The 16540-nt window shown below is 54.5% G+C and overlaps 4 protein-coding genes across 4 annotated transcripts; 2 read left to right on the top strand and 2 right to left on the bottom strand.

Moving 5' to 3' along the window:
- Positions 1-408: 408 nt before the first annotated feature.
- J3D65DRAFT_122173 (survival protein sure-like phosphatase/nucleotidase) lies at positions 409-2021 on the top strand. The gene is made up of 2 exons (XM_066793837.1): positions 409-1074; positions 1123-2021. The coding sequence occupies exons 1-2, from the start codon at positions 750-752 to the stop codon at positions 1938-1940; spliced, it is 1143 nt and encodes a 380-aa protein (XP_066651505.1). The 5' UTR covers positions 409-749; the 3' UTR covers positions 1941-2021.
- Positions 2022-2101: 80 nt separating this feature from the next.
- On the bottom strand, positions 2102-3855 carry J3D65DRAFT_686654 (major facilitator superfamily domain-containing protein; the record flags this gene model as incomplete). The annotated part of the gene is made up of 4 exons (XM_066803834.1): positions 2102-2679; positions 2727-3153; positions 3206-3592; positions 3655-3855. 4 exons carry the CDS (start codon positions 3853-3855, stop codon positions 2102-2104), a joined length of 1593 nt encoding a protein of 530 aa, XP_066651504.1.
- A 539-nt stretch (positions 3856-4394) lies between these two features.
- Positions 4395-12769, bottom strand: J3D65DRAFT_686651 (beta-ketoacyl synthase domain-containing protein; the record flags this gene model as incomplete). The annotated part of the gene is made up of 8 exons (XM_066803833.1): positions 4395-5358; positions 5411-11244; positions 11345-11693; positions 11749-11903; positions 11962-12033; positions 12091-12132; positions 12185-12544; positions 12622-12769. Coding segments are annotated over 8 exons (7767 nt in total), but the record flags the coding sequence as incomplete, so codon positions are not given.
- A 1453-nt stretch (positions 12770-14222) lies between these two features.
- On the top strand, positions 14223-16348 carry J3D65DRAFT_686643 (FAD binding domain-containing protein; the record flags this gene model as incomplete). Its single annotated transcript, XM_066803832.1, has 4 exons — positions 14223-14381; positions 14430-15089; positions 15142-15539; positions 15589-16348. The coding sequence occupies 4 exons, from the start codon at positions 14223-14225 to the stop codon at positions 15848-15850; spliced, it is 1479 nt and encodes a 492-aa protein (XP_066651502.1). The 3' UTR covers positions 15851-16348.
- Positions 16349-16540: the final 192 nt, after the last annotated feature.

Raw genomic sequence — 16540 nt, 5'->3', positions numbered from 1 at the left:
ACGCGCATCACGCTCCGATTGTAGCCATTTGTAGACATTTTACTCAACAAGAACTGAACTAGAGAAGTGATTGACAAGAGACTCTCCTTGGTTCGGTTGCCCTCAGCCAACAAAGCGAAACTTGTTTGCTCCCTTGGGTCCGCTGAAAGTGTTCTGGGGCGAGAGGGTGGGTTGGGGAATCAGCCCAGTCCGGCCGTAGCTTGTAGCTGTTCCTGATCGCCTCGCGCCAGGTGTCGGAAAGGGCACAGCCAGAAATGACGAGATAGGTCTCGATGGGCGTCGTTGCCGTCGTTCGTTATAGTTGTTGCTGCTGTTGTTGTTGTTGCTGTCAGGTTCTTGCGGGGAAGGCAAGGCGCGTGGCTACCGGCCATGACTTTCTTCTCGCTTGCATCAACCACCGACGGAACACCAATCTACTCATCTGTTTTCCTTCAACAAGGCGCAGCGTTCAATCATCTCGGAACCTTTCTTACTCCTGCACTCAACAACGCTTGCCTTTGTCTCTACGCTACACTGCCACAGCAGCGTTGCCACAGCGGGCGTCCAGGAACGACCGCTCCCACTGGGACGACAATTACAACGTCTTGTTGGTCACTGCGGCGACCGAAGCACGCCACGCGCTGTTCATGTTTACTTCAACAAAATTGAATGGTACAGTATTCCGTGGTTCCAATGAACAGGATGTGTCTCCAGGCCTATAAGTTGTCCCAGCACTGTCTCCATTAACACCAACATCCCAATTCGACAAAATGCAATTCCTCGGCCTTCTCTTTTGCGTTCTCTGGGCTCTTGCGAACAATGTTGCTGCAAAGAACAAGCCCCCAAGAACATTCTTCGACGCTTTTGGAAGAACCGTAGACTTGGAACTACTCGACCCCAAGAATCAGGAACAACAATACGCCGCTGAAGAACCTTGGAACGTATCCTTCGTCGATACGCATCGACGGGCAAATCTCCTGCTGACCAACGACGACGGGTGGGCAGAGAAACAATTCCGAGTCTTTTATGACGAGTTAAAGAGATTTGGCCACAATGTCATTGTATCCGCACCGACTCGAGACAAATCCAAAAAGGGCAAGTTTACGAGGTTTACAAATGGTATACGCTAATGCAGTGCTGCAGGTGACAAATGGCAATTGGGCAAAAACGTTGGAAAAGGCTGCCAGTATGATTCCTGTGGTCATTCTTCCAAAGGAAACATAGGAGTCGACAAGAAAGACCACAGCCTTCATTGGGTGGAAGGGAGTGCCTATGCCTCCATGGTAGACGGCGTTAACGGCACTTGGCCGCAACACGCTACGAACCAATCGCACCCGCAATTAGACATGGTTCTTGTCGGGCCGAATAGAGGCCATAATTATGGCTACAAGAATAGCAAGTCAGGAACGACTGGAGCTGCTGTCCTCGCCAACCGGATCTTCAAACTTCCTAGCATCGCTTTTGCCGGCTGGAACAAGAAAAGATCTGCCTGGAATTCACCAACAACCACCGAACAGCTTGCTTACGCTGAGCTAGCTGTCAACCTTACCAATCGCATTCTCGCAAATGGACATCCATTCCTTCCCGAGGGGACAGTCCTCAACGTCAACTTCCCAAAGTACCGTCATCGCGGACAGTGCAGCCATGGCAACTTCAACTTCGTTCTGAGCAGAGCCAACTACAGGGTGCCATTATTGACTCCTGAGCAAGACGACATCAATATCTGCGGCCGCTCGGTGTTGCCGACCGAGTGTGCGGTTGTCTCGAGGAAATACAAAAACATGTGTTATGTGAGCGTTACACCCATGTGGTCATGGACCAAGCTCACCGCTGGGCCGCGTGAGCAAGCTGCTGTTCTTGCCCAGCTGGAGGGATTTTTATCCTGCTTGCCTTCCCAAGGGGGTCTGAAAAATTGGGGGACAAATTTAGGATGCTTGCTCCGCGTCTGGGATCTGTGGTAAGTCGCCGTGTACTTGGACGTTTGGCCAAGCTTGTCACACGCGTCGGCGACTTGCACTGGTGCGTCGACATATCCAGCCGGCGATCGGCCCCTCACAAATCCTGAAATCTTGCCAATTCATGTGTCCCTGGTGGCCCATTCAAAGTTTGGTTCAACTCAGTGTTACTTCTTGGACACGTATTGGCTTTTGGCTCGCAGAGCGGCACCCCACTTCCAAAGCATGAAAGCTCCCGGAAATCCGACGACAATCCCAACCCCCGACAGTATCGTGTTTCCCCAACCAAATCCGAGGTCTTTGTACATGCTTGGCGCAAATAAGGGGATGGCAAAGCCGCAAAGCCCTCGCAGAACGGTCGAGGCAGCGAGTGCACTGGCAGCATAGACCGTGTAAGCGTCGATCAAGTACTGTTGGACGCACATGAACGTCACAAACGTGCTTGCGCTGAAGATGGCGGCACCAATATTTGGTACGATCCAGTGGACTCTTTTCTCTGCGCTCCAGCCATAGATCAGGAGTCCGACAGGCAACATGGTCGCGGCGAGGAAGAGCAATGGGAGGCGGAACTCTGGGCGAGATTGGTTGTTGGGAGAGCGAGCAATGAGTCTTTTGAAGATGCGATCGCCCAGTCGAGGAGACAATTGCGACATGATTATGACTCCTATTCCGCTCGACATGTAATTGAGAGATGCAATGGAGGGAGATTCGTCATACACGCCCTCCCAGACCATAGGGAAAGTCGCTTGAAATTGTCAGCAATGATCGTCCCCAGCTGTGAGTTCATCTTACCAGAGACCAAAAAGGCCAGCCCATAAACATATCCAATGTACAAGCTCATCACTTGCACTATGGGCTGAGTTCCAAGCAGTAAGAATGGCCGCTGCAGATTGACGTTGAGCAGTCGCTTCCAATCCTTGCTGCCATCAAACTCCGTTCTCAGCTCCGCGTTCCCAGTCTCTTTGATCAAAACGTCGCGTTTTCTTTGCAATAGGACCGGCGGGTAAGTCTCACGAAGACAGATGAGTCCGCAAATTTGTACGAGGACATCGAGGATAGAGATTATCCAGAAACACCACTTCCAGGATACGTATTCGACGAGAAAACCACCCGCGACTGGACCAACGATGGGTCCCAGGAGCGGGGCAATACTATACACCGCGAGAGCCTTGCCACGTTCGAGAGGCGTGAACATGTCGCTCAGAATGCCTCCGCCTATCTTTCAATGTGTCAGCAAAGGAATGCTCCAAAGGATTGGCTTGCGAGAATACCGATTGCGCTGCACACCCGCCAATTCCGGACAGGAAGCGGAAAGCCAGCATCTGGCTGCTCGACCGAGCAAAACCACACGCTGTGTTGAAGATGAAGAAAAATGTGTTGCAAATCTGCAAGACGGAAAGACGACCATACAGCTCACTCAGGGGACTGGTGAAGAGCGGTCCGACGGAGAATGCGAGCATGTAAATGGATAGGATCATGACACCAACCGTGTTTGTCGTGTTGAGGTCTGCAGCTATGGAATCCAGTGCCGGTGCAGCGATTGCAGAAGAGAGCGGACCAACGAAATTGAAGAGGGAGAGCAACACGCAGGCCACCCATTTCCGGTTTCTGCTCCAGTTTTTGGGATTCTCGGGGTCCGCATCGCCGTTCCACGTCACCTGTTTTGCTCTGTCAGTTTGCCATTCTGTGTGCACGCGAGAAGTAGTCAAAGTCTGCGTACGAGATTTTGATTTTGGTCTTTTTCGTCTACTTTGGCGCAGTCCATTTCTTTTTGGTCTGGCTCCGTTCCAGGCCGTAGGCGGTCTTCGGAATTTTTGTCTATCGATGTGCTTCGCTCCATCATTTCGATGCCATCGCTTGACGAGGCTGGCGCCGAGATTGCTGCTTTTTCGACATCGTGGGGGGATGATGGACGTGTCATTTCTTGAGATTGGCCGGATGGTCGGAACCGGACTGTGCGCCACCGGAGAAGTGAATTTTGCGTGTCGTGCGAATACCGCACTGACAGATGGAAACAGATGCTTTGGGTTATTGATGATTGAAGGCGGGAGGACGTGGAAGAGAACGGGGTTCAGAATTTTGGAACGGGAGACTTCAACACCTCAAGCGCGGGACCTGATGTGTGGAAAAGAGATACGACGCTTTGGGGGGCCTCCGCACCTCTAATATATATCTCATTCGGCCCGTCCAACCGCCAGGACGCCCCGAGGTGAGCACTTGGGCCATTCATGAGAAGCCATTGGATCGAATGTTGTGAATTGGAGCGGTCGTGGAGTTCTGGCCGCGGACTGCACGGAGCGAAATTCACAGCCTCAATGTCCGTCTTGGGGGATGAAACTTTCGGTCAAAGATCTTTGGTGGTGTTGAGGAGGATTGTCTCGATTTCCACTTTAGGGGATGCGAAGGTGGAGTCTTGGAGAAGCATTTGTGAGTCGCTGCCAACTTGTTCTGCAGCTTTCTGGAGAATTCATGATTTTCAAGAAAAGAAAGTCTAACGCTCGCGCTAATATCTCAAACCGAACTCCGAACTAATCATTCCGCCATGCAAGCCTTCCAAAACCGTCTAGATGCATCTCAACGCCAGACCAAAAATGCTAGAAAGTCACAAAAGCAACACTCATTTCACTTCCTCCAGCAACTTGCTCTTTCCAGCCAAATCGGCAGCAAGCTGCCTCAGCGGAATGTTTGCCATGATCTCAAAGACACTGACCTCCACCTGCATCTCCTTCGCGATCCAGTTGCGCACCTCAACGGCGACAAGAGAGTCGACACCGTAGGCGCTCATTGGCTTGTTGGCGTCAATGTCGGTTGCCGGAACCATCATGAGCTTGGCAAGGCGCTCGACCATGGCACCAGTGATCGTGTCAACTGCGCCAGCCATGTCCGTGCAGTGAGACAGCTCGTCACGGAGCGAAATGGTCGAGCCAGAGCCAGCGCCAGATCCCTGGGCGCGATTGAGCAGCGCCGCGAACCTGCCGTCCTGAATCCAGTACCAGGACTCGGAGTACTCGCTGTACGGAAGACCGCACATTACTTGGGGAGGATGGGCTTCCGAGCCTTCCATGGCCGTCGCCATGAGACCGTGGAGATCGGAGTTGTGCATCACCTTCAGACCCATTGATTTGACGTGGTCGACGTACTCGTCGTGCTCGGCTACGAAGCCGACGCTAAGAAGGTAGCCGATATCGATGGTCATGGCGCGCAGACCCAAGGAGCGGCGGAAGCTGGCGAAGTAATCCTGGAAGATGTTGCCGCAGTCGTAGTTGCCTTGGCCGCGGTGACCCATGACACCAGCCAAAGAACTCAGCATGACGAAAAAGTCGAGGTCCTTGGGCAACATGTCGTGGAGGTTCCAGGTGCCGTGGACCTTCGGGCCCACAGTAATGCGCAGATCGTCTGCGGTCATTTTGTCAAAAAGAGTGTCCTGTATCTGGTCAGTTTCACATCCTTCAATTCTGGGTATTTGCGTGACTTACTTTGAGAACCATTGCACCAGTGACCACACCCCTGACAGGGGGCAGATCCTTGATCTGGTCCAAGACCGACTGCAGCGACTGTCGGTTGCCAACATCGCAGTTGAAGGCCAGCGCATTCGTGTTGTACGTCTTGCGCAGGTTTTCGATGAAGGCCTTGTTGTCATCGCCGCTCGCGGCAGACCTCGACAGGAAGACGAGGTTACCGGCGCCCTTCTCTGCGAGCCAACGGCCAATTTCACGACAGATACCACCCAGACCACCGGCCAAGATGTACGTGCCGTCAGCACGAACGCCAACCTTGGGTGTTCTCGGGACAGCGGGGACCACGTCGTTCTCGTCGACGCGGACAACCACCTTTCCCATGTGCTTTCCTGTCTGCATGTAGCGGAATGCCTTCTCCACTTCAGCGAAAGTGAACAGCTGAACAGGGGAAACAGGCTTCAAAGCACCGTCCTGGATCAGACGCGCGACGTCGTTCCAGAGAGCAACGGCCCTGGGGGTGGGGTTGTTCTCGAAATCGAGCAGGTTGACACCAATGTAGCTCTTGTTGTCCAAGAAAGGCTTCATGTCGAGACCGGTGTTGGCGAACAGGTCCGCCTTGCCGATTTCCAGGAAGCGTCCAAACTTGGCCAAGCAGTGCCAACTCATGCGGAGAGCTTCACCAGCAAGGGAGTTCAGGACCACGTCGACACCTTGGCCATTTGTGGACCTCATGACACCCTTGGCGAAGCTGGTGTCACGGCTGCTGAAGATGTGATCCTCGGGAATGCCGTACTGCTTCATGATGAGTTCCTTCTTCTCCTGAGGTCCCACAGTGGCAAAAATCTCCGCGCCAATGTGCTTTGCGAGGATGATGGCTGCCTGGCCGACACCACCGGCGGCAGCGTGGATCAGGACCTTCTCGCCCTTGACGAGTCCACCGGCGGTGACAAGAGCATAGTAGGCCGTCAAGAAGATCAAAGGCATCGAAGCAGCGTCTTCGAAGCTCATTCCTGGTGGCATGCGGATAGCACCTTGGCTAGGGAAGCGGACAAAGGTGGCAAAGGTGTCGCAGGAAGCAGTCATGACGCGGTCGCCGGGCTTGAGGTCAGTGACGGCCGAGCCGACACGGGTCACGATACCGCTGACATCGACACCGAGCTTGTTCTCGTTGAGGTTGCCCAAAGCGACCAGGACGTCCTTGAAATTGAGACCGACGGCCTTGACGGAAATTTCAATCCAGTCCTCTGGCATCGGCTTGTAGTAGGTCTCGTCTTCTTCCCAGCGGAAGGTGTCCAAGAGACCAGGAGTTTTGATGGTCAGCTTGAGAGGCCTGCCGCAGCCGGTGAAGGAAACGAGCTCTGGTTCGCCCTTGGACTCATATTTGCGCAGGGAGGCGTCAACCTTGGGAGTCTTCTCGACACGGGGAACGAAGATGGAGTTGCCGCGGGCAGCGTATTCGCCGTCTGGGCTCTCACCACGGCTGTGGTCGAAAGCAAGTGCGAGGATGGCAGAAGAAGATGCCTCCAGGTCGATCTTGTCGGAAGTGTCGATGTCGAGGTTGGCGAGGATGACGCCGGCGTTCTCGTTGCGAATCGCACGCGAGAGACCAACCATGAGAGCCTTGTGAGGGGAGGGGCAGTCCATTGCGCCGCCGCCAGTGATCCAACAAGTGCCAGCGGAGCTGAGGATGACTTGACGGAAAGTCTCCCAATCCTCATCGCTAATGGTAGCCAACAGGGGATGCTCCCACTCCGCGAGCGAAATGCAGTATTTACCCTGGACATCAGCCTGTGTGAAGGTGCCCCACTGAAGAATGACCGAGTCAAGCTCGCGGGACTGGAAAGTCTTCTGGAGCGTCTCGGCAAGGGCGTTTGAAGCCGCTGTTCCCGTGCTGAGGATGGCGTACGAGGACGCAGGCTTTGACTGAGAGGCCAAAGGCTTGGTGGAGACGATGAGCGAAACAGGCTCCTTCGACTCTTCGCAGTCGCCCCTTACGTCCATGTCGACTCCGCTGAAACTCGCCTTCTTGAGCGCGACATCCCACTCCTCGACATCAAGAAGAGGACCGCCCTTGCGGCCATCGTCTTCTCCAAGCCACCATCCTGGAAGAGGACCCATGACAAAGCCGCAGAAGATCCTTTTGATCGTGACCTCGGACAGGACGAGCTTGCCACCCGGCTTAAGGAGGCTTCGACAGTGAGCCAGAGTCTCCTGGATGGACTTGGTGGCGTGGAGGACGTTTGCGCAAACGATCAGGTCGAAGCTCTCGGGCTGGAAGCCTTGGTCTAGAGGGTCGTCTTCGACGTTGAGAGTGCCGAATTCCATGATGGAGGCATCTTTGGAGAAACGCTCAGCAGCCTTGGCCAAGAAACCGGGTGAGATGTCGGTGAAGAAGTAGCGTGTGGCCTTGGAGGATCCATCCTCATTGCGCAGACGCTCGAGGACGTGGTAGGTAGTTCCACCGGTGCCAGCTCCGATCTCAAGGATACTGAGGCCAGGTTTCTTGTCGGCAACCAGTCCGACGTACTCGGCAACGTTGGAGTTGAAGCTGGTTCCAAAGGCACCGCGGTAGAAGGTGTACAGCAAGTCGCCCTCGAGCATGACCTGGAGCGGCTCGACCTCGCGACTGAAGATCTTGGTCAAGTTCTGACCAATCCTGTCAATCATCTGCAGCGTAATGTCACCGCTGTCAGAAGTGACGATGCGCTTCTTGGATACTTCCAGCTGCGTCTCAATCACTTCTGGGTCGCTTGGGAGAGGCGGAAAGTCCTTGATGCGGTCATGCATCCACTCGACGAAAAGCTTCCAGAAACCGTCCTGGGGAATGTACTTTTTGCCCTTGCCTTCGAACCATTCGAGGCACTGGTAGATGTAGACCAGGCAGACGTACTCCAAATGATCCAGGACCGAGTCGTCATCGGCATTGGGAATCGTCCTCTTGTGGACGAGTTCCTTGATTTGGGCCGACGAGATGAGATCAACATCCGGGTGCCATACTTGATCGAAGCACTGAGCCCTGGTCTCCTTGGCAGATTGGTTCTCGCTCGCGCCGACGGAAGCAAGACCAAGACCCTCCATGATGATTGTTGGCGTGGCCAAGTCCTCAGTCGCAATCGTGATAGAAGACATCCAAGTGGTGTAGCTCGTCTTCTGGGCGGTCGAAAAGCCGTGCAACTTGGTTCCAGGAGTCGTCGGGATCTCTGCAGAGACAAAGATACGGTCGAAGGAGAAGGGAACGACGGCCTCATTGAGAGACTGCTCGGCACCACTGATGGATGGGAAGAGCAAGTGAAGCACGGAATCAAGAGTGGCTGGGTGGACGACGCAAGGATACTCAAAGCCCTCGGGCATGACGGCCTTGGTGTCAGGAACCGTGATAATACCGTAGCTGGCGCTGTCACCAGCATACAGCTCTGCCATGTTGCGGAAAGTCTTGCCGTAGTGCATGCCAATGGTTTCGACAGTGTAGTAAAGGAAGCTTCTTGCGGGAGTGGGGCACTTCTCTCTGGCGTCCTCAAAGGACTTCTTGCACCTCTCGTTCTCGAGAGTCAGTTCCTGCTGCATCGAAGGAGAGAGCGACGACTTGTACGTGACCGAGATCAGACCTCTGGCGTGCACTGTCCACTGATTGCTGTCTCCAGACCAAGACGAGACTGTGAACTCATTCAAAGTGGAAGAGGGAGCAGCCTTGGTGCCAGTCCTGCGCGGGTGGAAGTTGACCATCACCTCGACTCCCTTTTCGTCATCCGGAACACGCAGAGCGCTGGTGATGGCAACATCCCGCAGCTCGTAGCCATGGATCTCTTCGTTGGTGTCGGCGAGCTGACGAGCACCCTCAATCGCCATGATGACCATACCGGCACCAGGGTAGAGGATGTCTCCCTGGACCTTGTGCTCGCGAATCCATGGGTTCTCGTTGCAGCGAAGGAAGTTCCTCCACGTTGGCTCGGTGCATCCGGGTACAGGATATCCGATCAAGTCCATGCGAGGCTTCTCGCGCATGCGGTACTCGCGGCTGAGGTACGACTCCTCCCAGAAAGTGAGCGAGTGGTTCCAGGCATAAGGAGGCAGATCAACGAGCATTTTGACATCGAAAGGCGTCTCGTTGATGGCATTCAGATCGACCGCGCAGCCCTTGGTCCAGAGTTCACCCATGGCTTGGAGGGAGGTCTGAACGCAGTCGTACTTCCTTCTCAGCATAGTGGTGTAAGACAAATCGCTGAAGCGGTCCTCGGATTTGAAGATGTCCAAGAGGTATGACCTCAGAGCGGAGTGAGGACCAACTTCAACGAAAGCGCTGGCAAAGGCAGTGCGGTCGTGCGACCTCTTGGTCTCCTTGGAGTAGTGGAGCAGAGAGCGGACGGCGCCGGTGAAGTTGACAGACGAAACCAAGTTGTCAACCCAGTAAGATGCACCGAGATTCTCAGGGGCAATGAGCTCCCCAGTCACTGACGAGAACATGGGAATCGTGTCTTTGCTGCAGGTAGTTCCAAGGTTCTGCAGGGCGTACTCGTAGGCGTCTCTGAAAACAGCCATGTGAGGCGAGTGGTAGGCAACCTCCACTTGGAGCTTGGTGCAGTTGATGTTTTCGGCCTTGAGAATCTCGTGCAGCTCGTCCACTGCGGGCTCATCACCAGAAATGGTGCATGCCTTTGGACTGTTGAGACAGGCGACGACAGCTTGGCCGCGGGTAAGTCCCTGGATACGAGCCTTCATGGACTCACCGTCAGCGCTGACAGCCATCATGGCTCCCTTGAGGTACTTCTGGCCAACAGATCCGGCAAATTGACCTCGAAGCCAAGCGATCTTGACAGCCGCTTCTTTCGAAATCACACCGGCACAGTAAGCAGCAGCAATCTCTCCGCTCGAGTGACCGACGACGGCGACCGGACGAATCTTCCAGCTGCTCAGAAGATCGACAAGAGCGACCTGCAGGGCAGTGCAGGCTGGCTGGCTGAACTCGGCAAGATGCAGACGACTGACAGTCTCGGGGCGGTTCAGCTCCTCAATCAGATTCCAGGGGCAACCCAGAGCGTAGAGAATGCTCTGAGAAGAAAGCAAGCTGTCAGAAAAGGCCTTGAAGACTGTCAGTCCCTTGCCCATGGTGAACCATTGGGCACCCTGGCCGGTAAAGGCAAATGCCATCCTGGGAGCATCCGTGTCGGAAGAACGACTGGCTGCTGGGATGCCCTCGAGCCTGCTGATCAACGAATTGACATCTTCCGCAATAGCAAAGGACTTGTAAGGAAGAATGGTCCGCTTCTTTGCAAGGGTGTAGGCCAGGTTGTCGAGGAACTTGGCGTCATGGCCCAGGGACTTGACTTCCAAGTACTCGCCGAGCCTCTTCACCATCCTCTTCACACCTTCTTGGTCGTAGGAAGAAAGGGGAAAGAGCTTTGGCTTTTTCTGTTGATCATGGATGCCGTTCACGCCGTTTACACCGTTGATGCGAGGCGCCACCTTGACAGCAGCAGCGTGATGACCGGTCAGACCATTTCTGGCAAGATAAGAGGCAGTATCCTCGAGGACGACGTGAGCGTTTGCTCCACCAAAACCGAAAGAGTTGATGCTTGCTCTCCGTGGGCCGTCATGAGGCCATTGGGTGAGCTCCAAGGGTATCTTGACGTTCTCCGGAAGCTCAATTTGCGGGTTGAGTTTCTCAAACCAAAGGTTTTGAGGGATCAATCCGCGCTCGACCACCAGCGCGGCTTTGATCACACCGGCAACTCCAGCCGCACCCTCGAGATGGCCAATGTTGGTTTTGACAGACCCAACATAGAGGTCGTCCTTGCGGTTGTTTCCGATGGTCGTGAGGATCGCTTTCGCTTCCAAAGGATCTCCAGCTTGGGTTCCTGAAAAGCAGTGTCAGTTATTTCTCCAGAATCCGGTCGGAGTGGGATAAGGGAAAGGTTAGGGGGTTTCAAGGGTAACAGGAGAAATTTGAGGACTTACCAGTGCCGTGGGCCTCTACATATCCCGTTTCCGTGGGATCTACGCCAGCCTGACGGTAAGCCGTGCGAATGAGCTCCGCCTGCGCCTCGCTGTTCGGCAATGAAATTCCCGGCGTCCTGCCGTCTTCGTTCGCGGCGGACGCAAGGACAACGGCACGAATCGTGTTCCCATCTCTCAGGGCAGCATCAAGAGGCTTCAGGATGGTGATTCCAAAGCCCTCGCCTCTGGAGAAGCCATTTGCCTTGTGGTCCCACATTTGAGACTTTCCGTCAGGGGAAAGAATTTTTGCGGCGCCCAACAGAATGCTCATGTCAGGACCGAACATGAGGTTTGCACCACCGATCAAGCTCTGGAAGGATGATTAGCATTTGAAATATGTTGTGGGTAGATGAAACATCACTTACCATCTCCGCTTCACCCGTCCGGATACTTTGGCATCCCAGATGGAAAGCCATCAGACTGGAGCTGCAGGCCGTGTCGACAGTCATACTAGGGCCTCTCAGGTTGTAAAACCAAGACAATCTGTTCGATGCCAACGATGAAGAGAGTCCAGTTGCGTCTAGGTGGGTTGTGAGTTGAATGCTCCTTGGTGGCGCTCACGTGGCTGTGAAACTTACGGTAGATCGAGGGACCGTCATTGTCCCTAGCTTGAAGGTTCGGAAAGTCTCCGGTGAAAGTGCCAATGTAGCCTAGTTGGAGAAGATAAGTACTCGATGCGGTCTGACTTTGATACAACGTTGACTTACATGACGTGCGTGTTCCAGCGACATCCTGCAAACTCATACCGGCTAAGTCGATGTCAGTACTCGTAACAACCAGGGAGGCACGGGGACATTGTACCATTCTCGAATCCTTCGTAGGTTGCCTCCAGCAGAATCCTGTGCGTGGGGTCCATCGCCTTTGCCTCCTTGGGCGTGATGCTGAAGAAAGGCGCATCAAAGGCCTTGAAATCTTGCTCCAGGAAATGGGCATGCCGAGGCTGAATGCTTCCGAGACGCTCTGGATTAGGATGGTAAAAGCCATCGACATTGTAACGGTCTTTGGGAATCTCAGACCTTGCCGAACGACCATTCAGCAACATCTGCCAGAAGCGTTCTGGGTCAGAGCCATCCCCTGGCGCTCTGAGCGCGATGCCGACGATGGCGATCGGCATTGAAGTGGAAGGTGAAGAAGAGATGGGGGCAGGCATGGTGAATGGGTCTAGTATGGGGTATCAGAGGTAAGTTGAGTCCTGAAAAGGAGCTGGAGTTTGCGTATTTGGGGGGTTAAATACTCACTATAATTGAGCATTGGGAGCTCTTGATATGGGAAGCCCAACTCATGCAAGAGGAGCCTAGACAAGCGCCCCGACGGATGCCGGTCACTGCCCGAAGCGAAGTCCGTCTTTGGCCTGAAGTTTGGGGTTGAAGGACTGTCCAATTGCGAGGTTGCGAGGCCCACGCGTGTGTGAGCATTGGGGTGATACGAATCAGCCTGCTGAGTGGCTCGCGAATCGAGGGGCAACAGGAGGGGCCGTCAGGCAGTATGGCGGCATGGTGTACCCCACGACGACAATGGACCGTGATCAACTGAGGCAACCTGGGGTGTGATAGGCAGTCCCATTCAGGCTGGCGGTTGAAGATGGGCCAAGACGTGGTGTGTGCCTGAACCGTCGAGAAGGGCAGGTCCCTCCAGTGGGTCCATACGAGCATGCCCTAAGTACACGCGGATAGATTGTCTTGCTGAAGGCGAAACGCGAAACGAATTCAGATAGAACGACATACGGCCGGAATCTGCATTGACTCGGAGGACTCGACCACCGCCATGTTCCAGCGGTCATCATCTGCTAGAGCTTCCATTGTCTGAAATCTGAAGACGTCGGCCTGGATTGAATGCTCCTTCGAGACTGACCCGAGACGCAAAGTCCAGGCAGGAACCAAACCACGTGTAGACAAAGTAAAATGCGTCTCGGCTGTCGTCACAGCACTGCGTCACTGCAAGAGACCCTCTGCCGAATTATTGCTGGGAAAACAGAGTCAGCAGAATGCCCCTCGCACTTGGACCAACCCGATTCGTTGGATCCCTCCCTTGTGCTCGGGGCTTCCGAGTTCGCGTTCGAGTTCTTGAAGCGACTGCCTGAAAGATTCGGTCGTCGGATTGATCAGCAATGGTCCTGACGGTATGATCTCCGCTGTCCCTGAGGGATCAGATCGAGCATTTGTGGGACTCATTCCACTGTGGAGAGACCCTGTATATCATCTTTGTCCCAGTTTTGCTCCATACTAAGTAGTTCTAGAGTTTCTTCAAAGTGGTAGAGGTAGTTTGGTTAAGCTCAGCCCTGTGCTACTATTAGCTTTGGAGTATATGCTTACTGCACAAGATGGCGTGCAGAAACCTTGGGCTATCCAGGTGGTCGGATTCGGAATAGCAACAGCCAAACGGAGCCATCTCGGAAGTTGTTGGACTGTACCATCCTCCCGACGAGTCGAGCAAGCCCGCCAGAAGCACCAGCGGGTAGGCCCGAATCCGCTTCGCTTACCAACCACGTCACCGGCCTCGTACTTTCGGTGTGTTTGAAGTGACCAATGAGGTGGCTGATTCGAAGCACATTGTCACTTTGCGACAAAAACGGCAGTTGAATCCTCGACGCGGGCTGTTCAGGAACACCAGCAAGACGAAGATGCCAAGCCAAGGCACACGAGGCCTGGACCATCGCTGACCTCCACGCGGCTGCGTGCACGAGGTGCTCGGTGGATATAGCTCCTTGGGCAAGGGAACGACGGGGAGCTCACCTTCGAATGGTCAGACGATTAGGAGCATTCGAGGTCGACAGTTCAACTTGTAGCGGTTTTCCCAACCTGCAGTGCTCTCGCGAGAATACGTCGGCATAACTGCAATCATGGGCAGCATCAGCGTTGAAATTCCAGAGCTGGAGACACAGAGAGCAGAGCTCCAGTCCAAGCTTGCTCCAGAGCTCTCTCCAGGAGCAACGATATCCTTCCCATCGTCAGAAGAATTTGAGAGCTCGAATTTGCGCTTTACAGAGTATGAGCGGCCGGTAAGTACACCAAATTTAAGAAATGCAATCAGTTCTGACGTCGAACAGACTTACTTTGCCGCAGTGAAGCCAACATGCGAAAACGACGTCATCGAAACTGTTCGATTCGCAACCTCGAGAAAGATTGGATTCTCTGTTCGCTCTGGACACCACTGCGTAACCACAACCATGAGGAAGCTGCAAAACGGGATCCTCATCGACATGCGACCACTCAATCACATGACGTTCAATGCGGAGAAGCAGCAAGCGACGGTGGGCGGCGGCGTCATCACCGACGATTTTGCGCAATTCCTCCAAGGAGTCGGGATGGAGGTCACCGTTGGCTCCTGTCCGACGACCGGCGTCATTGGAGTGGCCTTTGGTGCAGGGCTTGGAAGGCTCCAGGGCAAGTATGGCTACTTGAATGACAACATGGTCTCGTGCAAGTTGCTCCTAGCGGACGGGTCGGTGGTTACAGCATCCCAAGAGTCGCATTCCGATTTGTTTTGGGCCATACGTGGCGCTGGACACAATTTTGCGATTGCTCTCGAGACCACGTTCAAGGTGTACCCGCAGGAGAATGGCGGGCTGCATCATACATGGGACCTCGAGTACAAGTTGGAGCAATGCGAGGAGGTATTCGAGACTCTGAACCGTGTCCACGAGACTATGCCGCCGGAATTGTCCATATTTGTACTGTGGCGGAGAGAAAGCGCCGGGGGGCACAAGGTTCGAGGACGCTCCCCAAGTTCAAAGCTATAGTTGAGCTAATCGGACGCAGCATCTGATTCTTGTCAACCTCGTCTGGTCCGGTCAAGAAGACGCAGCCGCACCCTGGGTGCAAAAATTCGAGGCGCTGGATCCAGTACTGAACAGCGGCAAAGTCAGCACCACGTGGGCCGAGCTGCCGTGGACGACGTACGGCGGACAAAACAAGGCGCTGAGCCGGCCAGAAGTTTGGAAATATGCGCCATACAAGGCCATGGGTGCGGTGAGCGTGAAGGATTTCGACTTGAAGACCACGCGGGCTTTCTTCGAGAGCGTCAAGGAGATGAATGAGAAGTGGGCCGGCAAAGGCTGGTTTGGCGCCATGTTTGAGTGCTTGCCGCACCATCGGACGAGGCAGTTTCCAGACGACTACAGCGCCTTCCCTTGGCGATGGGGCACAAATCACCACCTGTAAGCGCCCCAAATATATGGTTGCAGTGCAGGGCTAACGAGGATGAAGGATGATGACGGCGACTCCGGTCAGCATGGAAGACCGCGAGGCCTTTGAGAACCACCTCGACCAGTGGAAGCGGACTTTCATCAAAGTGTCTGGGTATGGCAGGCTACAACAGTATGTCAACTACGGCAACACGACATCGACGATGCAAGATCCACCCGAGGCTCTCTACGGATATGAGCCGTGGAGGTTGGAGAAGCTGCGGGCTTTGAAGAGGCTCTACGACCCGGACAATGTATTTTGCTGGTACCAACCGCTCCTGTGAGAGCGGCAACAGCACCACATAGAGTTTGAGATTTGAATTCCACGTTCAATGAGGAGCATTCGATTGCCCGCTACCAGCTGTCAAGCGAGCAACCATCAAAGAAATCCACGAGCAACACTGATTGGCTATGACGTGCAGCAGCGGCTCGCAAGCAAGACCCATGAACGCAGCCGAGAAGGGCCGCAGACCCTGTCGAGCGATCCTCCAAATAAGCTTCGGCGACAAGCAAACCTTGGAGGTGCCGAGAAAGGGGACACAGGCTCCGGGCCGGTGTGTGCGAGGCGTCCCAAGAAAGCGGCCAAGGCTGGACCATTAACCGGGCATGTGGGTCCCCAGATCGACTCAGAGCCACGTTGCTGCTGCTGTTGCTGACCGCGGGGTACAGGCCGCGCATTGTGGTTGGTTGGCTGACCATCTGTCCGTTGCTCGTTCGTCCCTGACGCTGCGTGCAACGCCTTACTCGCATACCCCTCTCTGTCAGGCCACTCTCTGCAACCAGGCTTTGCGAGGGCGAGTCGTATTCTGGTCATAATTGCAAGCAGCCGGTCAATGGGAACGCTTCCATCCAAAAACGTGGTCGAGGCCGCGTTCCGATAGGTCGGTGGGCTAGTCAGGCACGAGGAGCTATGGCACTGCGGATGAGAGAGCTTCAGGGTCGACCGGGCTCGACGCGAGGAACGCTCCCCCATC

Source organism: Phyllosticta citribraziliensis, assembly GCF_038025025.1.
Source record: "Phyllosticta citribraziliensis strain CPC 17464 chromosome Unknown J3D65scaffold_12, whole genome shotgun sequence".
NCBI classification, from domain to species: Eukaryota; Fungi; Ascomycota; class Dothideomycetes; order Botryosphaeriales; family Phyllostictaceae; genus Phyllosticta; species Phyllosticta citribraziliensis.
Note: the sequence above shows the minus strand (reverse complement) of the source record. Positions and strands in the feature narration are given on the sequence as shown.